Raw genomic sequence first — 24211 nt, 5'->3', positions numbered from 1 at the left:
ATGCTGACATATCCCATCTTAATCACATCTTAATCCGAAAATACTACATTCAGAAAAAGGCCTAATTCCGAAAATCCGAAAGGACTAAGATGTTTACATGAAACCGAAGGGTGGGTGCTATGCTTCCGTGATGCTGCCATCCTGAGATCAGTCATAACAGCTGTGTAAGCGCAGTGCAGAGCAGCTAGCTGTATACACACAGGGACTCTCATGCACTAACATGCACACTCGGCCGGACCGTTAACCACAAAACACATCAACAGAGAAGCTCAGATTACAACACACACAGAGGGAGCAAGATTAATTCTTTGCATAGGACGTCATAACTCGACTATATTTTTACGTAGCAAATAGTTTGCTGCTATATTTATGCTCCGAATGTCGTGTAGAGCTCCATTAATTATCTATATCAGTGGTTCTTCATCTTTGTTTTCTCTTGTGACTCCTCATCACAGGGGGTTTGTCAGTGAGTTGTGAGTAGCTCAATGGATGAGTGATTTTCCCCGCGGAGAGAGTTCGCAAAGAAACAGCAAAGATCTGAGAACAGTCAGAATGAACATAATCTTGTGTAGCTCTTATTTGGATGGGAAACCACCAGTCTATATTAGGGCTGCGACTAACAATTATTTTCATTATTAGTAAATCTGCTGATTATTTTCTTGGTAACTTGATTAATAGCGGTCTATAAAATGTCAGAAAATAGTGAAAAATGTCTGTTTCAGTTTCATTAATTCCAAGGAAATGTCGGTGATGTCTTTAAATGTCTTATTTTGTCAAACCAAAACCCCCAAATAATTGGTTTAATATGATATAAAACAGACAAAGTAGGAAATCTCCATATGTGAGACACTGAAAACAGCATTTTCTTCCATTATTGAGTGAAAAATTTAACGATTAATCCGCAATCAAGATAGTTGAGGGTTATTTTTCTGTCGATCGACTTATCAATTAGTCCACTAATCATTGCAGGTCTAGTTTCAATGGTTTTTACCTGAATGGCTTTAATATTTCAGACATCAGTGACAAAAGATTTGCAGCCCTCAGTGTTTAAAAGAGCTGAGTCATTTCCTAACCGCACATTTTTTGCTGCAAAGTCGAGCTCCGACTTTTGCTTCATCCCGATTCCTTGTAGCTGGAGTGATTCATGTCTGACCCCTGTTAATTCTGGTGTCCATCTCAGTTCACTAACCACCCACCCGTGCCGGTCTAATCATGCTTTCCCAGTATTCTGAATATGAGGTCCAGCTGCAGCAGGAGCTCAGACACAGGGGGGGCAGATGGCTGCAGAGTTCAGAGGGTTTACTGTCACATTCTGGCTGCAGTCACACTTGGCTTGCAGTTTCTGAGCTGTAGTTCTGAAGGCTGGATTTTATAATGTCAAAGCCTTGTGTATCCACATGTTGCCTAGTGATGCTGCGATGCTTTTCACTGTTTGTGTGTGTAATCATCAAAATCTGAGCAATGCTGTTCTTCCTCTTCCTCTTCCTCTCAATGCTTGTTTAGGTGTTATTGCTGAGTATCAGCCTCAACATAAAGACGTCTAATGATGTACTGAGCAATAAAAATGGGGTTTTGGCTTCTCTTTGTAGTTGCAGACTTTATGAATCATGTATCAGGACTTCAAATTTAACATACCCTGTTGTGAACCAGAAGATAAAAGTTACAGTTCAGCCTGTATTTTAACTTTAGCCTGTTTCTGACACACCAGTCTGTGGTTTTCCTCTGCTTTATGCTCAGATATTGAAAAAACCAGACAGCTACCGTATGTAGCCACAACATATAAAACAGGTCTGCGAAATATATCAGAAGAGCATCTGAACTGAGAGCTGTTTTCCTTTTTTTTTTATACCTCTCAGGTACCATCTCTGCTGCTGATGCGTCATTGTTGTGGTTTGTTGCTTTTTTAGATTTATTCCAAGTACAGGCAGTTTGTAACACATTCTGTCTCACCACTCAAACATGATGGGGAGAGGGGAAATGTAATTCAGGGGAACCGGTAAAGGAAACGGCCTCCCTGGGATTTGATCACAGGCAAGCAGAGATAATACATGCAGGGAGTTTAGACTGAGAGTCATCACTATTCAAGTACAAGGTCTCGTTTTGAATCCAGGCTGCAGTGACGGGAACGCATCTGCCGCTTCAGTAGGCAACTTTTCACACAGCAGCACTGAACAGCGCAGAGGACGGCAGCCGCCCTCGTTAGCTGTCTTATTTTTGCATGGTGACGGCTTGACAATCCGGAAGACAAGTCAGCTGATTGTGATACACTGCGTGGCCACAAGTGCATGAACGCACCGAACTATATGTGACTGGCTCACAGTTGATGCTCGGTGTTGCATGGGGTTGGGGTCAGGGTTCTGTGCAGGAAAACCATTTCCAAAAACCACTTTAATTCATTATTTGAATAATTTTTCAAGCAAAAAATGCCGAACATATGATAGTTTCAGCATATTCAATGTGAGGATTTGCAGCTGTTTCTCTCTTACATTATAGCTATTTGAATATCTTTTAGTTTTGGACTGCTGGTCAAACGAAAAAAGCAATTTGAAGACATCGTCTTGAGCTCCGGGAAAAGTTTGAGCTCTCCCAAAAATAACTGATAGGGCTGCTCATTAATGAAAACAACAGCAGAGCCATCGCTAACTTTGAAGCATGAGGAGACACTGTCACAACTGGAAGCTGCTATAGAGACAGAGCGCAGTTAAGTCTCGCCCCAACCCAAAGATGAAAACAATTTATCGCTCTCTATTGACTTTGTATTTCGGGGAAGGTGCATCCTTGTCATTTTCGTCTGCTGGCACACAACAGAAAAATGCCTAAAAGCTGCTGTGTGAAGGGATGCACTACCAACAGAGTGAAGAACCCAGAACTAACTTTTCAGAAGCCGCTGAACTGAAAAACTGAACTTTAAGAAGACTAAAGTGGATTCAGACGTGAGGCACCAGCAGGAAGAAAGGGAAAACTGTGGGATCCTGACACTCGATGTGCCATGTGCAAATAGAATTATGATAATTTAGCCAGACGAACTGCAGAGGTTGAGGCCAACTAAGCCATGTAAGGCCTGGTTTATGAACCTTGTTAGCTTTAATGATTATCTTTCCTGGTTGTTTGATCAAATAGTAGAAAATATCACAGCATTTCACTTCTGGACAGTCAGTGGGATCATTTCTCAAAGATTAGCAGGGGACACTGAGATAGACTGACAACACTTTCCTCTCTTATAGGGTGCTAAAATAATCCTTAGACATGCAGGAATCTAATGTTTTAGCTAGCTACAGGCTTTTTGTTTTTTGAGTGTCAGCCCTCACATATTGTGGCGCCATTTCTTTTCCCCTCCGTTGGGTGTAGTTTTCAGAGTATGACACGTCTCTGTACAACCACACTCTGCTCTGCAGGACCTCTGAGCAGTTGTGGGTTACTTAAAGGCACCCCAAAGGCAGTAATGAGGATATGGCAAGAGCTGCTGTTTCACTTTCCAAAGGAAGATCCACTGATCAAACAATCGCTCACAAGTCTGTTTGTCTCTTTTGCTCCCACTGCCCCTTGGTATATCGACCAGTGTTTGTCAACTGTAGAGTTACTAGAAACTGCAGTAGAGAATTTCTAAAGGTAGCTTTGTTGGATCTTGTTTCAAGAAATAGTACACTTTACTGTCATATAATATATATGCTGTAATACAATCAGCTATGTGTCATAACAATGTGTGTCTAAATTAACCGTGGCAAACTTCCCTCCATCTTACCAGCGCCCAGATCCCCCTGCTCATCTCTTAGCGTAAATCCGCTGAATGAAGCCTGTGGATTTTCGCTGGCTTTAGGGCTGTTGTTTCAACTACAGATTGTACTTCTGCATTTTTGTATGCCTGCTACCACAGACACAGAGTATAGAAGCAAATCAAGAGAGAGACCCACTTCTCTTTCGCTTTCTCTTTCTCTAAAATTCAGATCAAACTGTTAAACCAGGCTGTGCCCATCAAATACAAAACCAAGAATATGTTATTGTATTGCCTTTATCTTGAGTAAAACGACCTCAGACTCTGGAAACTGGGCGCCATACTGTTCTCTTTGTTGTCAAAACAGAGGCTGAAAAAACTGAGATCAAGCGGTAAAACAAAGCAGCGCTGATCAAATAAACCAAGATTCTGTTACTGCATTGCCTAACTCTCACTTAAATGTTTTTTAGAAACATATTTTAGCGCACTGTTTAGCTATATTTCGAGATAGTTTGTTACCACCCGGCTGCTGTATTGTTTCCTGTGGAAGCACGGACAAGCTCGCATTTCGTCATCCAGTTGCGGGAGTTATTCGTCCAATGTGGCAGAGTGCATAAGTATTTGCGTCTGTCTACTGCATAGACAGTCCGATTTTATGAAAAGACCATCTTCCCAGCAGTGAAATACGTCTTTTAAGAATGGGTTTGCTGTTGGATGGCAATGACAAGTTTGTTTTTAACATTAAAAGGTCCTGTTAAGTACATATTTGGGTCCAGGGCTGAGTGATATGGAGAAAATCAAATATCATGATATTTTTGACCAGATACCCTGATATTGATATTATGAAGATATTGTTGGGTTGACTGTTGGTGCATTCACAAAATATTTACACTGAGATTTTTGATAAATAATCATTAGTAATGTGGATATAATGACTAAGTGGGTAAAGGCATATTAATTGAACAGCATGAACAGTCTGGTAAATTAAGAAAATGACATCACTTTACTGTAATTCAGCCTTTAAAACCAAGAAAGAAGACACTTATGATACTACAATATCCAAAATCTAAGACGATATCTAGTCTCATAACGATATCAATTTAATATCAATATATTGCCCAGCACTATTTGAGTCACAGTTCTTCAAAAACATATTTAACAGGTCCTATTAAAAAACATTTTTATATGTTTATGTTTAAATCAAAGATCCGTTATTGTCCAGGTGACATTCGACGTCTCTAGTGGCAGATAGGGGTCAGTCAAGGGTCTAGTATTAAAACAAGTGTGATGATGTTTTGGATTATTGCACTTGCTGAACACTGACAATGTTCACCCTCCAGTTGTGATTAATATTTTGGCACAAATTAATGTCTGTCTACACAGTAAGACCAACGGCAAAAAAAAAAAAAATAATAATTTAAACTGGTAATGACTTCATCAGAATATATATTTTATTTCCAAGATAATTGCACCCTGAAAATTTGATGGGAAGCAGTTCCTGCCACTTACTACTCTTTTTTTCTAGTTTAAAACTAATTAAATCTGGTGTTACATCGGACTACTTGTTGTAAAATGTGTTTATTTCTGATAGTGCGGAAATGATGAGTTGTTTATTTCTGAAATGCACAGATTAGCTCGGAGCTCGGAGAGATGGGACCTGCAGGTTCAGGTCTCGGTTAAATCAGGTCATGCAAGTTCCTGTTCGCAGTCTTGTGGGATCATTCAGACTCTTCTTGAGTTCTTCGTTTTATTTGACTGGCCTTTAGCACTTGGCATTCAGCAATCAATAGCTCCAGGGTTGGAGTTTGATGGGGTGAATACTAATGTAGTGGAACAGCATTGGCATATGACTGGTTCTCTATAACTTTATATCTGACGTTATCCCTTAATCTTATGGAGAGCATCCCATGTGGCTCACTGAATGATCACAGCCCAGTACATTTGTCCTGTTTGGTCACTGCATTAGGCTCATCGATTACAGTTAATCTGCAGCGCCTAATGCATAACACGGTGTCATCTAAACAAATACTGCATCCCAGAGTTCCCTGCTGCCAGTGAACGTCCTTCCTGTGCTGTTTATTGTGCTGTTAACAGAGTTTTGGTCGCCTTATGCATTCAAGGACGGCAGTCATTTATTATGGCTTGAATACTATTCAAACTTTTCTGCAAAGAGGGGCAGAAACAGGAAATTGCTATTATAATTTTAATATGCCTGTGCTATTTTCTATTAGTATCCAGGGACTTCAGTCTGTCTCCAGGGCCTTTCTTTCTGTTTATCTACAATTTGTTTTATCGGCAGGGTCTTGTAGAGTTTCACACAGGCCATCTCAGAAGTCACGCACATGCGACTGAAGTGCACCACTGTCTCATTGTGAATTAATCTCTCAGCTTAATGCCTTACATCATATGTAAAGGTGAATGCTACCACTAGATGGACTGCCACACTAAGAGTTGAATAAAACCAGTTGTCAGAGTTTTAGTGTTGTCGTGGGAAGATAAAATGAATTCTTTCCCTTTCCTCGCAATTTCAAACAATACTGATCACGGTTTTTGTTTGGAAATGGGCTCTGACAGGTTTTATCTGTTTAAAGAGATGGAAACAGAATGGATCCTTTGAGTGATGAGACCAGAATAAGAATACTTCAGTTCCTATCAGTGTATCACAAAATTAGACCCTCAGGACAAGAAATATGTATCGAGTAATGGATCACACTTCTTAAACATAACCTGGGAGAGAAGCTCGGCTGAGTAAATTTCTTATATCAACTAAAATCATCCTAATTAGGGCTGTGAATTATCAGCTAAGGCATAAATACAATGTTATCGCAGCCCATGGGGAACAGTAGGAGGTAAATAAATGGAAAAAATAGAAAGGAGTGCTGCACTGGTTCAAAAATAGAGGTGGGTGACATGGATAAAATCCTCTATCGCAGCATGCCGTCGTGTGATAAGGACAGATACTGTATATTATGACTGCAGCATTTTTTTTGGAGAGGGAACAGTGATGTATGTTATTTCCACTATGTCTCTGCTTAATTCCTGTCACATCTATTGTCCACCTTTGAAGAAAGACTAAATTATACTAAGTACTAAATAATGAGATAATATAATTGAAAAAAAATCTATTTCTGTACATGTTTGACTTGTGAAATTGGGCCCACAATGGCCTAATACACACAGAAATAAAGGGAAAATGGTATGACAAAATCCGTGATGGTAAGGGCTGGGTATCATTTAATTAATTACGATACAAGCTCCCTTTTAAAGTGATAACGATACCAGTAGAGTTCTTGATTCAATACCCATAATGCGAATCGAGTAGCGTGTAGCATAGCATAGCCATACTTTTGAACATTTTTGTGGTATCTCAGCACACTGAACTACTACCTCTGTCAAATACACTGTGCTTTACTTCACCACACCACAGAGACTGTATGGGTTGTAGCCACTGGGAGCTAACTGTTAGCATCACACAGCTAATGTTACCTATCAGTTTTTAATGGCAGAATAACAGCTCAGTGTTGGATGTTAGCCGCTGCTGCTGACATGGCGGATGATTAACTGACCATTCACTGGAGAGCAGCTCTGGTGAAGGCAGCAACAAAAAGTTTGGTGATCCGGCAGGGATTCGTGACAGTACGGGATCATCGGTGTGACGTGACTGGCCCACTACCACAGCAGCTATAGCCTATACAGTCTGTGGTGTGGTGCAGTGAGTACAGTGTATTTGACAGGCTGGCAGTTCAGCCAAGGTGCCACCAAAACGATGGAAAGTACAGCTGTACTACACACCTGTGGCATCTGGTGGCATTTTACACAACTGAATGCTTCCATTCACATGATGGGTATCAAATAAAGTAGATAAAAATGTAGCAAATTAAGTACTGGATTGGTATCTGTACCATTTTAAGGATATTGGTATTGTAAATGTAATTTTTAAAACGATACCGAGCCCTGATGACAAGCCATTCAGTAGTCATCAAGACATTTCTCTCAAAACTACTAGCAGCACGCTTAAAGTGATAATTTTGGGCCATTTCAAACATGTGAAACTAAGATAACATACTTTAAAACACAGGTAATTCGGGAAATACTATTAAGATGATTTCTTTTGCTTAATTTCATTATATTGAGCGGCACATCTCCACAGTTAGTGTTAGTGAGGCACCTGATTGAAGCAGCTCTCATATTCCAGCTGCCGCAGAAGACAGAGTCGACACACAAAGACAGCAGTCAGAGGATTAAAATGTTAACACAGTATATTAAATCAAACTTCTCATGTTATTTTAATATATTTATCATGCAGCATCCACAATTGAAAATGCATATTCCTTGTTTCAGCCAGTACCAAACCCTGAAATAAAATTAAGACAAAATACCACCTGCGAATCACCTTTTTTGCGAGCCACCTGCCAGGTACCTGACCAGGCCGGACTTTGGTTCATGGGTGGGAACTTGATACCCTGGCCCTTCTTCCTTCCTGCTACTGCAGAAACTCTGGTTCTAAATGACATCACCAGGGCAGGATGGCAGCATCTGTGTGCAGGATATTTTGGCTCTATTGTTTTACAGTGGGAGGAAATGGAGACACATCTATCTTTATGTACAGTCATCAATGGAGCTATGTGAAAAGTTGTAGGATTCCCAAAGTCAGGAGGATTTTTCTCTTGGCACCATGAATGTCTTAATACGATTTTAGGACAATCCATTCAATAATTGGTGAGATATTTCTGTCTAGTGTTGGACTGACCAATTGACATTACTGTCCTTGAAGCCATGCTGGTAGCATGGCTAAAACTTATACATACATAATAGTTATAACTTCGATGGTGAGCTGATATCCAAGTTTCTCATATGCAATAACTTTCCTTATTCTCTAAAATTCTGACTCTGCATGATTTAATGTAACAGCTTCCCATGTTGGTATTAAACCTTGATAAGCACAAGTCAGCAATAGCAGCTGCAGTCTGGTGGGCACGAGTCCCCCCACTCCTACAAAGGTGGTTTAGGATGGACATAGAGAATAGCTGCAGGGAAACATAAAGCAGCCACATAAAGGTGCTCCGATAGAAGTAAAATGTGAGAAAGCCTTTACTGAGGCACAGTTTCAGGTTAATGCTGCATTTACGCTCAGATGAATCTTTGCTGTGAATGTTAATTTGACGAGATAATAATCTTTGATTCTTTATTTCATGTGGCAGCGCAGCATCTGTGTTATTAGAAAATATTTGACTTCATTTTCTTCACTGATTCTCTTTTAATTTAGCAGAGATACAGAGATGAGAAGACAGATAAAGCGAAGGCTTATTGAACCGGACTTGATTCCGTGTTGTTGCAGGTACAAAGCCTGATTCCACTGAGAAATCAATTAGTATTCAGCTTTTATTTCATCAGACTGCAGTAAAAAGATATGAAAGATATAAAGTGAAGGAGACGACATGATTTCCTCCAGGCTGATACAGTGTCAGTATAATTTATACTGAGGATGGTCTGGGACTCTCACACCAAAGAGATTTTTTAAAAGACCTTTTCCTCCATTCCTCTCGAATGTCATTTTATAGTAGATCAATATCTGTAACCTTGAACTGTAAATAAATAACAGATTTAGAGGATTCATTGATGTCGGCCACTGTGTGGCTTGTCTCGTTAATGAAGACTAAAGAGAGCATAATAGCCTAAACAACAAACAGCGGTGGGCTTCAGCAGTGCAATTAAAGGCACATTTTTAATAGCAAACTGATTAATTTCTTTAATCAAAGTCAGCATTATCCTTGAAGTGCAGTCAGCTCTAATTATGCTCAAACACACCACACTAGCTGCTGTTAACAGCTGTGTGAAAGTCTCAAAGAAAATTCAGAAACATTATAATGAATAGATGGTAAGAGATGTAATGAGTTTTTGACATGGGGAGTCTTCTCTCAACGGTGTATGCACATAATAATGACAGGTGGGATTTTTCTCCGGCGTTTCCCCTGTGTGCTCAGTTTTATTGACATGTTTACCTCTGTCAAAGATGTTGTGTTTCCATCCCAGGCTGTTTGTCTGACAGGCAGCAGGAGAGATTTCTAGACAGATAGGCGAAGAAACACCTCGGATTCAGAGCTTGGATTTGGTGGTGATTTATTAACCAAAACGACTTGATGCCAAATCCTAATGGAATAATCGCAAGGACAAGAAATACATTAAACTTGAAATGACAGGAGTGGGAGTGACATTGCTGGGTGCCACAACAGTTTGGAGAATTTGGGGAATGGTGGCGGGTTTTTTTTGCTCTGTTATCGCTCACCTCACCCTCCTTTATTAGATGTTAATTTAAAAGCTGGCTCTGTGGCATGTCATTTATCAAGCGTGTTTTAACAAAGTGCTTTTACGCCGCAACTCTACACGGCCCAAACAAATTGCTTCTTTCTGTGTACTCCGTGTTATCGACGACACTGTTGCCAGTAATTGCCGTAGGAATGTAATATTCAGCCTAAAGAGCAGCTCAAAATTGTGTCTGTTCCTTTCAAATTACTGCGGCTTTGATTTGATTATTCACAGCAAAACGTTAACCCGGCTCTGATTGAGGCTTATTGTACTGCCTTGAACCATGTTTCCTGCCGCTGCACAGTTAATGCTCCTTTATTCCTTGAATCTAATGTAAATTCAGCTGCGTGAATCGTACTGTCAGTGCACTTGTGTTGCCTTATGTAGGTCAATTCTTCTTCAGCGTTCACTGCCTGGCCTTGTGATGAGTGATTTCATTTTGCGAGGGAACTGCGGTTTTATTATTCATACTTCAACAGAGATTGGAGTTGCGGTGCATTAAAGCATGACGTTGTCATTTCCCCACTCGCAGAACCGTTATTCCCTTTGCCCCAAATTGGAATTAAACCCAACATTTGATGCTGGTCCTAATTGTTTTTTCTCTCGCAGTCACAAAACTCTGGCTAAGCCTCGTCTCCCTGGACATACAGTATGTCATTTTATTGGATGATATTTTATGTAACCCCCCTCAAACTGCTGTTTTAGTTATTTTTCTGCAGCTTGGCAGTTAAGGATTCATGAGTCTCTCTGTCATTGTTTGATAACATAAGTGAGTTTTCTCACTTCAGATTTAATGCACACTGGTGTCTGTATTTTCTAACTGGCTCCAAAATTGATCTGAGCTGCAACACAATTTTTCTACAATGAAGTACCTGAACACATTAGGTGAGTAGCGTGAAATTGACCTCCGAAATGTAGCAGTGTATGAGACTTACATTGCAAAGACAGCTATTGAGTGAATTCAGACTAAATGGATTTTATTTGGGACTCTTTCTGCAGTATGCGTGCCACCTTAATGCCCTAAATATTGCCTCATGGTGGTTGCACTTTAACGGCTGCTGGCTAATCAGCAGCCTAGATAGAATCGCAACTTTTCTTAGGAGCAGTTTCTCCCCGTTTGTTGCTCTAAAGCAGCGTGAGGTCCCATATATCTTTTTGGTACTGTCTCTTCTGTTGATCTAATTGGATACCCTCTGTTGCCTACAATGAATCATTGCTGGACCTCTCCTCTCCCCTCAAGTACTTATTTTCATTGAATGCAGGGTTCCCCTGAATCACAAGGCTCAACCTTAAAACTTGTATTTGTCCCTTGGCTCCAGTCATTGATCTTTTTTTTCTCTTCTTCTTCTTTTTTTTTTTTTTACAGCTGTGTCAGTATCACTTTTATTCCAACAGAGGATTATAGGCTCGCTTTTATGTGTTTCTGCCTCCCCAGAGAAAGGCCAGGAGTTCAGGCCATTCCCCCCACTCCACTAATTGACTCCTAATTTGGCAAATGCATTTTAAGGTGGGATGAGAAAGCTGACCCCTCTTTGCTTTCATATGTCACTTCCACCCCTCCTCCGTGTATTAATATTGTTACGTATCCCTCCTCTGCCCTCTACTTTTGACCTCTGCTGATGCAGAGGGAGCTCTGCTACAGAGCAGGGAGTTTAGTGGTGACATATCTGAAGCAGAGGTGAAGCGATGGAGGCATTTTGGCATGCACCCCATGATTTTGGGAGAGAAGTTTAAATCCTGGCAGTTCTCAGGCTCCTCAACGTGGCGAGCATGAGCACTCGGCTGCTGATCCACACTGCAAACACCTCCAGGAAAGTGGCTTTCGCTGAGCCGATCGAAGGCAAAGATTTTTTTAATTACTGGCCCGCTGCAGAATGGAAAGGCGCAGGTTTCGCCTGCGGGTATCAGTATCGATTTGACTGTATGATGTTTTAATGAGCTCAGCGTGTAAATGATTTGTTGCAGTTGTGTATTCTTGAAAGGCTAATTTGTTTGTTTTTCTTCTCTGTTCTCAGTGGATGGATTCTCAGTTGACTTGGAGGCAGATTTAAGGCTTTCAACACAGACCAGGATGTCAAAGATCTCTAAAGCAGCCAAGGCTGTGAAGAAAGTGGATGTCAGCAATGTAATCCGCGCTATAGTGAGGTCAGGACAAGCGGCCCCTGGACCCCCACTAGGCCCCATCTTGGGACAGGTAAAATTACTTACGATTCCACTTCTTGTTCCATCTGTTCGCTCTGAGTAATCAGGAGTGTTAACTTAATTGCAGGTGCAGGGCTTCATTTTATCAGCTGACCTTCGGCACACAGCTCTCATTAACGGCAAGACAGCCTGATCCTTCCTTATTTTCACTTTGTCAATCACATACTTGCCTCCTTCTCCTCAGTCACCTCTCCGCACATCCCCACCACCACCTCCATCTCCTCTCATAGCCCTATTCATATTCCCATTCTTATTCTGGTCGCACAGCTCCATTGTGCAGGTAGGTGCCACACTCTGCTTCAGTCTGCAACTATTTTCTCACAGTTTCCAGGCCAAAGACACTAATGCCTCCATCCACAGCAGCTGTCCATATACATTAGCCTCACTCTTTACAAGCCAGTCGATGAAATGGGATTGAACCTGTGAAGGTTTTGTCTTAAATTCTTGTATACTTCTCCCCGCTCCAATTGCTCCGCAGAGACAGCTGAGGTTGTCTAGTTTTTTTTATTGCTCAGGGATACACCACGACAACTTTTTCACCAGCGATGCCAGTTCCTACTAGAAGAATTTATGTATTGGCTGGTACAATAATAAAATAAGTCAGCAGTCCTCAAGCGTTGAGCAATGAACAGAGATGGATCGGAGCAAGCGGATAAAAATAAGTGAGGCTGAATTATTTTTTCGCTCGCAAATAATATAATCCCTTTGTGACTGTTCAATGCTGAGGCTTCCTTCATTAACCTCATCTGTGTTTCTGATCACACAAGTGTATTGTTTCAAATCCTACTTGTTCAAGTTATATTTTATTTTACACCATAAAAGCACAATCTGCTCCCGCTTTAATGGTGATTCTGCTATTTAACTTTGATTGTCCTTTGCGAGATTGAGTGAAAGCAACCCTATGGCTTGTTCTGTACATACAAATGATCCAGTTAGGCTCTTTAATGGACGGTGCTCATCAGCCCTGAATGCTGTTGCACGCTTGGAAACCAGATCAATTCTCACAGTTAATCCATCTCGGTGACTTAATGACGACACCGAGAGAGGAGAATGGAAAAGTGAACAAAACTGGCAGAAAGGAGCTACGTGTGATTGATGTCAGGAAAAGGCAAATGTTGAAATGTCAGAAAGGAGTTAAATGATGTGAGAATATTGTGTTTCTCTTATCTGATGTCGACTGTAACTGCGTCATTACTTTGTGGTTTTGTTCAAACTGAACCTGTCAGACTGGGACTCAGATTTAGAGCTTGAAGTTACTGTGGTTTAAAGGTTTTGTTCAGTGTGTGACATTCAGAGCATTAATATAGCAGCAAATCATTGTGTGATAAGATACAGTGGAGTTAAAGTGTTTTGAGCAGAGAATAAAGTCATGCTCCTTCTGTGTGTGTGTTGTAATCCAGCCTTCTTTGTGGTTTGTTGTTGTGAGTCGGTCCGGAAGTGTATGCATGTTAGAGCATGTGTGTCCCAGTGACTAGCTTATCTCTGCTGCTTTGCACTGGGCTCTTACGGCGGTTATAGGTTTGCAGCAGTACACCGGTTTTAAGGTATAGGGTAATGTGACAATCGATGATTATCACACTGTGTACATTTGCTTGTCTACAATATTGAAATAAGCAGCTGGATAGATACCATGAAACTGTGATATTTTCTGAGATGGTTATCGTACCGTGAAAATCTCATACCGTTACAGCCCTAGGTGGTTACTGCTGATAGTGGGATGTTGTCCTAGAAGAAGCTTAGCGCCAACCGTTCGGTTTCCCCAGGTCAACAGTGTTAGCTCTTTTAGAGCTGTTGCCATTGTTTAGCATTGTTTATGGAGTTAGCACTGTTAGCTGCTAGCCGCCGACTCAGCCACCTCCATGTTGAGAACCGTGTCCTGATAACTCATACACTTTGAATTTCACATAGAGTCATTTTAGGTAATTTTCAACAAATTTCTGTTTTTAACTTTCTCTGTGTTGCTCTTCACATCCACTTGATATTATTTACACCTTTTATACACACATAACACAGCTGCGATTAACAAGTATTTTCTTAATGATTAATTTGCTGATTATTTTCTCAATAGATAAATTAACTAAAAAGCCCTCTGTTTAGAACAGGTCAGAAAATCAGTGAAAAATATCCATCACAGCTTCCCAGAGCCCAGAGACGTCTTCAGATAACTTTTGCTCCTCTAAACTTGGTCCTTCTTTCCATCAAAATGTTGCATAAATGAAATATCTGTGTCATTATGCAGATGACACCCAGTTTTTCCTTCCCTAACCAAGTGACCCATTTCCATAAGCTGTCACTGTTCGGAAATTTTTCATATCAGAAAAATGACACCAGATATCTATAATAAGTTTTAACAGTGGGTCCAGGGGTGCAGCACTGCCAGAGCACAGCGTAACAACGCTCCGCCACCTTTTTTCTCCAAGCAAGGAAATAGAACATTAGCAGTTCCCATAATCCAGTTGAAATACATATACATTTTCTAAAATGTATGTCATACAAGAGAGCCCAAAATAAATGAAATGGTCAGTTATTATATTGACATTTAATGTGCTCAACTCAAACACTGAGTGGCATGCAAGAAACTATTCCACTTAAAAGTTGCTGGTAGCTGCCAGTAGCCTTTGGGCGGCACAGAGAATTTAATTATTTTTCCACAGTCTGTGACTGCTGACTGTTAACTAGGAAAGATGAAAAGGCAGCAAAACATCATTTTACTCTAAGTTGACTCTGTAAACTTGCCACTGTAGGAACAGTGGTTACATATCCTCCGAAATGAGCCATTGCACACATGCACATGGGTCATTGGTGCACTGAGGTATAAAAAACCATAGCACTACACCACTTACTGGATCACAGGACTACATGGATAGTGAAAGATGTCACTCATGGTGAAAAACCAAGTAGCAACCTCCAGGGATGAAAAATGAAGCCAACACTTTAGTGTCAAAAACAGCAGTTCTTTGAACAGCCACTTAAGGCTGGCTCCAGATGCTGGTCAATCCCCATAGACCCCCATGTTAAATGTCAGCAGCCTGGTACAGAAAAACAGTTTTGGTCACTATAGCTAATTCCCTCTTTCATAACAACTGTATGGCAGGTGGATTTTTATATATCTCATATGTTGGCATTTTATTAAGGCTTAAAGTTACGCATAATTAAGGGCATGGCCAGTTTGAGTGCAAGGCTGTCCCCAGCTTCTCACTCAGTTCCACCCCTCGCTCCTCCACAGCTCCAGCCTCTCACTCAAATATAGTCACTTCTGGCTCCAAAAAACCAAGATGGCCACGGCCAAAATGCTGAACCTGACGTATCAAATGGGAGTCCACAAACCAATGGTTGACATCACAGTAGCTATATCCATTATTTGTACAGTCTATGTGAAAAACTCAGGATTAACTGTCACCCAGCACTGCAGCTTTAAACTCATTGTCTTGGTTTTCCAGCATGCAACTGTTTTGGCTCACTCCCACTTCTGTCATAGTGTCATTGTCAGTGGCAAAAGGCAGCTGATTTCAGCAAATAAGCTCTAAAAAACCCCAACAGTACTCCACCTGCTCAGCACCAAACAGACAGACACATTTAGCGACTAGCTGGTGAGCATAGTGGAGCATTTAGCTGCTTAAAAAGGCAGATATTTTTCTCAGGAGGTGGTGGAGATCTAAATAGAGTGAATGCTGGGTTTAAATTCATCAGGTGACTCCAAATGAATGATAATGTTGTTGTGTAACTGCCTGGTGTGTAAATTGGCAACATTTTGCTTTCAGGTTTGCTTTATCGACTTAAAGGGTGATAATGTGGCAGGTGTGTTTACAGCTTGTTTCAGCCGCTCCTAAGTGGACAAAAAAATCCATTCAGTGATTTTTTAAAATAAATATTAACACGTATCAACACCGGTTAAAGACATCTTGATCTGGAGAGTCTTGCTGACGCACACTGTTGTCACAATCTTTGGGCTGATGTTTGACAGTGGCTTCTCTTTTTTTGAAGGAATAACACAGCGAGCAGTTACAGTAATGGTTCCTACAGTTGGGACACATCCATTTTTATCCAGTAATAAAGAGGAGGATCTATGCTTTAATCTCATCCCATTTCACCATCTTTTATTCCTTCTGAAAAATACAGCAGCCAGGGCTTTAACCGCTGCCAAGTGAAGAGAGCGTAATAACCCAATTTTACCGTCTCTGCTCTGTTTACCAGTTAGATGTATAATTGATTTTAAGATTTTTACTGATCACATTTAAGGCTCAGCTAAATCTTCCCTCCCCTCAGCTACACTGGAGACCTCCGAGTTCACTCTGATCCTCCTGAGCTGAGAATTAAGAAACGCGCTCTGACTGTCACTCAACTCCCAACCCTAAAGGTCATTCAGTTTTTCAGCGTGCAGCACGTCCTGACTCCAAAGCTCAGACATACCACTGAAACTTCACTTTTTTTTTTAACCTTTTGGCTTGATTTTGCATTAAAAAATCACTGCACGTCTGTAAGATTGTGTGCAAAACAGCAGAAATTATAGCAGAGTTGTACTGCTTGACAGAGCGGATTATCTCTAATGGCAGCTTCCAATAGGCATACATAAAAACTCCAAACAATTGCAATCATAAATTTTTCAACAATCCTCCGTGTCTCTTACATCATATCATCATATAAGACCTGTCAGGGTGACACGAGTGCTGATATGTCAGCATCAGCGGGTGTTTGTGGTATTTTTGGGTGTTTTTCTCCTGAAAAACACAGTTTCCTTTCCCAAAGATGCTCTGGTTGGAATTTGATCATTTTGAAGAATCTGAAATATGTGACAGCTCGAGATAACAGGCGAGAGCAAGAATAGTGGTTTCTTTACCAACTCCTACAAGTATGCAGTGTGATCTTTACTGCCTGTTTGTTTGTCCATTTCACCTTTCAACAATTGTTTCTCACAGTTCTGTCCAAATATTCTGTTTCAGCCTGAAGCATGTTATATTATGGATTTTTCCTACTTAGAGTTTTGCACTTTTCTTTAACGCCACATTTAGTTTCTGTTACTTTTTTTCCCTTTTTACCCTCCAGGCTTTCTGACACATTCATTTATTTGTAGCAGCTCCCCATGATATCAGCAATGGCCGCCATGTATTGACATTCTATTTTTGGAGCCGCACTGTTAATTTGGAGCGCTGTCGGAATATAAACGCTGTTTGGTAATTCAGAGCTCCACACTCTCAGAGCACAGAGCGTACTCTGGGCACAGACGGAGCTGCAGAATGCCAGGCGCAGTCAAAGTCAAACTGAACTGTTTATTAATTCATGTAGAGAATTCTCTATTTCTTAGAACAGCAGAGTGTTTTAGTGTTGTCCATCGCCTTTCCAACTTATTTAAAATGAAACTGGTTGTGTTCACATGGAAACCACGCACCCTGCGGTCCAGCACTGCGTCTGAATGTTTGCTTTCATTCGCCTCTGCAGCAGCTGCTCCTCTAGTCCGTCGATTTGATCTGACCAGCTCCGACTGATCTGAAAACAAACTGATTAATTCTCCAACCCGTGACTTAGACCCAACAAAATGCTGCTCAGGAAACAACTCAAGAGTACCACATGCACTGTGTTCACAGATGGACAAAAGACTCCAAATTTAGAGAAGAACACAGAATGATCACAAAGGGACACACACACATGCAAAAGTAGGAAGTTTGCTGATCTGTGTACGCCCTCCCTGACGTCGTTACCACCAAATATAGATTCTAATTCAGTGGGAAACACTGACGTCCACATTCTGTTCTTTTATTTTTTAATTTCATGAATTCAGCTCCGACATAGGTACAATATAAAGACAAATATAATTTTCTTTAAGGCTCCAGCTAACAATTATTGTCATAGTAAATTATTTTTTGATTGAGCAATATATCCTTTAGACCAGGGATGCTCAACTTGCTTTTTCTGGGGCCACTTTTGCAAAATGTCATGGGGCCAGGGGCCAGTTTCTAGAGTTTGAGGAGATCCAGGGAATCTCCTCTGACACACTGTGATAATTAAGCTCTATTTTGATGCTTTTTAAATGCATTTAATGGCACATTATTCACAAATAAAAGTGTGAATCAATTTATTTTCATTGTGAATTAGAAAATAGTCAGTGGGCTCCCTTGCACCCTATAGAGAATAGACAACAAAGTCACAGCATTCTGGGTAGTAGCACCCATACTTTAGAACAGGCTTCTTCAACAGAGACAAAGAACACGAATGAACCGGTCAAAGATCAAATGCAACATTCCCTACGAGAGAGGCTAAACAAGGAATGGAAGTATCACTACTTTGCAAAATTTAAAGGAAACCAACCGGTCCGTACAAACCAGTGATGTGGTCAGACAGCTTGTTAGGAAGTATTTCAGGTTTCGGGCGGGCAGGTCATAAAACTGACAAAGCACTGTTCTGAATAAGTTATTATAACTTTCAAAGACGTGCAATAATCCAACTTTGACCTTTTCTTCCCCTCTTTTTGTCTCTGTCTCCGTCTCTCTCACGCAGCAAATGGTTTATCATCAGTGCCGCTGCTCTCAGGCTTTCCGTGATTTGGCTTTTGAGCAGGAAATTTGTTGAAGGCCAACATATTCAAATCCCTCCGGTCATAAAGTCCAGTGAAATATATTTCCTTCTGCAAATATGTTGGCATAACATGGTTTCCTAATAGCAAGTACCTTACCGTCCATACTGAATCTGTTAAATATGCACTTCTGGAAGGTCATGTAAACAAACCACTGTACCTATCAGCTGTGCGCTCGAGGTCATACTTTAGATGTAACCACTTAAAAGATGGATGAGCGCTTGCTGTCTTTCTATATTTGTACTTTAAACAGAAACAAACATTTTATGTTGTAATATTTACTGGAAATGACATTCAAAATAACCAACAGCAAGTAGGTTGTTAATAGCGATGGTCATTACAGGAAACTTTCAGCTCCAGTTTGCAAGTTGCGGTCCGGTTTGGGTCATTGATTAATGCAGATGTTTATGTGTCAGGTGGAAAATGGTTACGGCAGTCGATGATGCAGCAGACGTTCAATATTCCACCGTGTTTTTAATCTGGATAAGATTTAAACTCAACCGTGTCGTCTAATAGTACTTGGTTTCTACCGTAGCTGCCGTGTCCTGAAGTCACACAATGCTTTTTGTTGCTCTGTACCGCTAACGTCACAATGCTGTTCTCTATAAATTGAGTATCACTGGTTTCTCTGGTTCCTGATTTCTAGTCTGTGGTATTACTATTTTTACTGAAGTAAAAGATCTGAATATTACCTCCATTAGTTAACAAAATAGTTGTAAATCACTTTGCTAATTCAATTCATTTTGTTCAGCTCACTGACTTCTGTATGTAGTCTGTTCTCTTTTCCTCCTCAGCTAAGTGGTCACACCTTTGTTCAAATTCCCTTCAGTGTGTTTAACAGTAGGGCTGCATTCTGAATCACATACTTCTTGATTTTACTTTCAGTCTGCACTGCAGCTAACCTTCAAAAGTATCTACTGTTAAATGGAGTATACACACAATAGGTACGTCCTTGAACTTTGACCCTGTTGTTGTTATATTCGTCGCAGTCCTCAGTGCAAAATTTCAAGTAGAAACAAATAGTTTTCAAATTGAAACGCTACCTTGAAAATACAACTAATGGCTATTCACTGAGCTCCCCAGAGTGGAGGTCAACCAGGAGAGCTCTTGCTGTTGTTTCTTGGCAGTGTGTGTAGTTTTAGCTTTTAAGTTATAACTGCATACAGTCTGGATTGTTTTTTTTAATTGATCAGTTGATTTATTATAGTCACTGCTGCTTCTGTCAGGTGTCAGTGAGCTGTTATCTGTCTGCAGCTCAGTGGATGTGACATATCTCCTGCTGCACAGAGGATTGTGGGGCAGAATAGCCAGAAAAGCATGCTGGTTGGAAAACTGCAAAATGTGACATCCTGGTATTTTTTTGGCATACTGCATTTGACATACTATGTATTTGGACATGCAGTTCATTTCTGGCATACTAAATACTATGGTAGTATGGGTTAGTGTTGTCCAAAAAAATCAATTTGTCGATATATATCAATTATAAACATTTGAAACGGTTTCTATACTGATTTTTGGCAGTATCAATACACTGTTTTTTCCCTGTGGTATCAAAAATAGTATAGAATATCGATAATTCTAAATGTATTGCATCGAAGTTAAAGATCCCAGTATTGTGACAACAGTAGTGTGGGTGCTGGAATGTCTCATTAGTGAACGCATCACCATTCACACAGCCCGTAAGTCCAGTCTGTTGCTGTTGAAGCTGTCACATTCAGTTCAGTATAAAACTACCCTGTACAAGCTATAAATAAGGTTAACAGCTCAGCAGCCCATTATTAATGACAGATTTATCAGCTGATGACTGTGTCTGTGGCTTTTGCTGTCTTTTAATAGACTTTTAAACACAGCAGAGGTGAGAGTGGCGCTCTCAGTCAGAGGTAAATAGAGCTCCACTGCTAAATGCTACTGATTTGGTCCGTGACAATGGGATTCAGTTTAGTCAGACCAGTGTAAAGAAGGCAGCAAACCCCTACATTTAAGGAGCTGGAACTAGAGACTGGCATTTTGGTTTGACAAATAACTTTTAAAAATTAATCCATAATCACATTGGTTCATGTTTAATTTTCTGACGACCAGCTCACTGATTAAGTGACTAAATGTTTCAACCTTTTACTCTATGTGCGCTTTAGGTAAAGTGACCAGTACTTATCTCCTGTTTTAGCCTGACGCCACCCAAACACCTGAGAACAGTATTAGTATGCGTTGGTCTCCAGTATTGCATTGCATATCACAAGAGTCTCAGACTCTTTTGCATCATTTCTTTCTGTGGAATATACTTTGAAGTTCTCCCTGAAAGCCGTGGTTCTGATGGTGTGTGCTCTGATGAATGATTTAGACATCTGTCTGTTAAATGTGGCTCTTTCTGCCAGACAAGGTGGGTGTGAGCTCGTAGGCATACTGTAGCTGTCGCTGTGTCTGGGGTAATGAGGTGAGATGGGTTGTAACCAAGTGCTCAGCGGAGCAAAACAAAGCCATATGTTTGTCTAAAGGTGCCTCCTTTTGGACTGCTTAGGATGTCATTGTTGTCGAGGTGGCGTGCTGTGTGCGTTTGTCTCTCTGGGCTCCCCGTGCTCCATCAGGCTCACGCTGTGTGTAGCGGTAAATAAATAGCAGTCGGCAGCCGCTCAGCTTTAGGCAGTGGCTCCGGCCCTTTAATCTTAGCCAGCCTCTCCTCCTTGTTTTTTTTCTTCGTCTCTGACTAACCACCCTTGACAGGGGAAGTGCAGAGAGGTAGGCTGCCTGTCGGCTGCAGGGCAAATTTAAACAAACGAGAGAAATAAAAGAAGAAACTGGAGACAAAAAAGGGGAACTGACAGCTTTGGTACCGGAGAATAATTACAGGCTGGAGTGAAATTAGCACAGGCGAATGGAGGGGAAGAATGGAGAGCACCGGAGAGAGTGGCAAAAAGAAGAAAGAAAATAGGAGAGCGGCTGATGCACTTTTCTTCAGGTGCAGGTTATGGGAGTCGGCGGGAGCTGAGGGAAAATGCTGAGCATTGTATCTAGAGCTTAACAGGTGTAACAAATTCTAGGAGGTAGTCATTTGCCGGGGCTGCTGCCTATGCAGTCGCTGCTTTTAGTATAATAGAAATATGAGAAGTTGCCCAACAGGGAGTGCATCCAGAATGCGTATGTTTGAAATGTAGAGTGAGCGAGGCAGGAGGAGATGAAAGAAGGGGGGAGACAGGAGCTGGATGCTGTCTACTACTCTGGTTATCCCTCTGTGGTTTTTCCTTAACAGTCTCTCTGAATGAGTGAAATTCCCCACTGAAACTTTGAATTAATTCCTCTTTGTGCCTGAGTGTGTACATTAGTCTTAATACATCCTGTTAATATAGCCTGTAAATCAAGCATAAAGCACTGAGAATGAGCGCTTGCATTTTGACAAATAGTCTCAATTTCAATTAATAGGACCATTTAAGCTCAGAGGAGAGGGTGATGGGCGCATTCACAGCCGCTGTGAGGAAAAGAGCCAGTTCACTCTGAAAACATCACACACACTTACTACAACTCTTGACAGGCACACCCCATCTCTCTTTCAGCATTAAAGGCAGACAACACGACAGCACATTCAAGGATTACTGCGAGAGGATCCAAGCTGATGGGGCCGCTGGCATAATTGTGATAAATGACGGCCTTTTGTCAGCGTGCCGCACGATGAAGCAAAGAGCACGCTTGAATATGTTGAGGGGGGGAGCGTTCATTCACTTCACCAGTTCCAGTATGAGGCAAACATCAAACATGCAATTTTCTGTGACTGCAGAATGTGACCCGATGATTGGAAAGGTATAAATACATCTAATATTTATGGGAATGCCCACAAAACGTCACATCCTTTGTCTCTGAGGAAGAAAACAAAGCATTTGCTACCATGCTGAATAAATGCTGTGCACATCAAATAGATTTAAAAGTACAGTGTTTAAGGCTATTTCTTAACCTGGACCCTATTTTCCCATGTTTTTATGTCTAAATGACTAATGGGAGCAGATTTTTTAAAAAGCTGGTCCAATATTGAGCGAGAGCAGCGATGCCATGTTACCACTGTCAATTTACGCCCACCGAAGTGCTTGTTTTTGGCACGGACAGGCTCAGATTGTTACTGCAAGTGTCTGGCAAGATTATTGGAAGGATTCCTGCAGAAATAGACTTTTTGTTAAACAGTTGTTTTACCAAAAATAGCCCTGAAATCACTGCTGTCAAACCCACGAGACTCCATTTAAATAAACAGTAATTTTATCATCTAAAACAAACTTCATTTAGAGCTGAAAGAAATGAAATAAAACTCACAAAAACATCTTGGTTTGTCTTTCCACTGTTCCAATAATCACTCACTCTGGTTTGGTTGAAATAAACCCTTAATTCTCCCAGTTAGATGTGAAAATATGTTGAATTTATGCAAGCTAAAATGGCTGTTTATGTAAATTGGGTCTGGTGGGTTTGGTCATGGTGATTTTGGGGTCGTTTCTGGTTGATAAAAAAGATCTTACTCTTTATCTAGACAGGGTATGGTTGTTTAGCCGCTGGTAGGGCTGCAATATTAATCAGAAATATCGAAATTGCAATGTGGCCAAGTGCAATATCCAAATTGCGGCAGCAGCAATTTTTGGATACAGGTAAAATGTGTCACAACAATCCATTATAAATGAAGCATTATGATGCTAAAGAGATGCCCCGGCCTACAAATCATATCTCCAGACACAAAGGAGTCTGCTTGTTTGGTGCAGACCGCAGCAAAAAACACATCGTCATCATCATCATCATCATCATCATCATCATCTTTGTATTTTCTTTTCAGCGAAAATTAAATGCAGAAATAATCATTTCCACTAAAACTGCAGCTCGCAATGCATTCCCAGTATCTGTAAATGTGAAATATCTATACAAGAATTGCAATATGCAGTCTGAGCCAGTGGTTAAAAAAAATTTGAGCCTCCAAATACTTGTAGTTCCTGAGATTGCAAAGCCCTGCTCGATATCATGATAGCACATCGTCATAACAGGCTAATGTTGAGTAATGTTGGCACTGCCATACTGAATTCACTAAAACCGGCAAATCAGTTACATCATAGCGTTAAGACTGTAGGGTACTGACACTATTGTAAGTTTATTTTATCATATCTACAGTAAATGGAATAATATTTCTCGTGAGGTTAAAGTGGGTCCTTTCTCAGCATGCACAGGCTGGGGGGAAGGGACTGATTCTCCCCTTGCCATCTCTGCCCTCGCTACACCCACTAACTATGATTAGACAGCGACTGTATCTATACTATGCAGGATTGTGGGTTACTGTTTGTAAACAAAGCAAATACCAACCCCAGATTCACTCTCATTTGGCGTTTTGCCTCGCTATATTTGCATTTTTGCAGTGCTGTGTCTCTCGGATGCCAGCAGTTGCGTATGGTCTGGCACGTGGACGCTAC

At 40.9% G+C, this 24211-nt stretch overlaps 1 protein-coding gene across 1 annotated transcript in view; it reads left to right on the top strand.

The window, feature by feature from the left end:
* Positions 1-24211, top strand: part of mrpl11 (mitochondrial ribosomal protein L11) — a 61043-nt gene that overhangs the window by 5760 nt on the left and 31072 nt on the right. The window contains exon 2 of the mRNA XM_033630573.2: positions 12034-12212. Coding sequence (XP_033486464.1) covers positions 12090-12212 — 123 coding nt within the window. The 5' untranslated portion in view covers positions 12034-12089. The remainder of the gene's footprint in view (positions 1-12033; positions 12213-24211) is intronic.

The sequence above is a fragment of the Epinephelus lanceolatus genome, chromosome 7 (genome assembly GCF_041903045.1).
Source record: "Epinephelus lanceolatus isolate andai-2023 chromosome 7, ASM4190304v1, whole genome shotgun sequence".
Taxonomy (NCBI): domain Eukaryota; kingdom Metazoa; phylum Chordata; class Actinopteri; order Perciformes; family Serranidae; genus Epinephelus; species Epinephelus lanceolatus.
The sequence above is the reverse complement of the archived record's forward strand: the minus strand, read 5'-3'. Positions and strand labels throughout refer to the sequence as shown.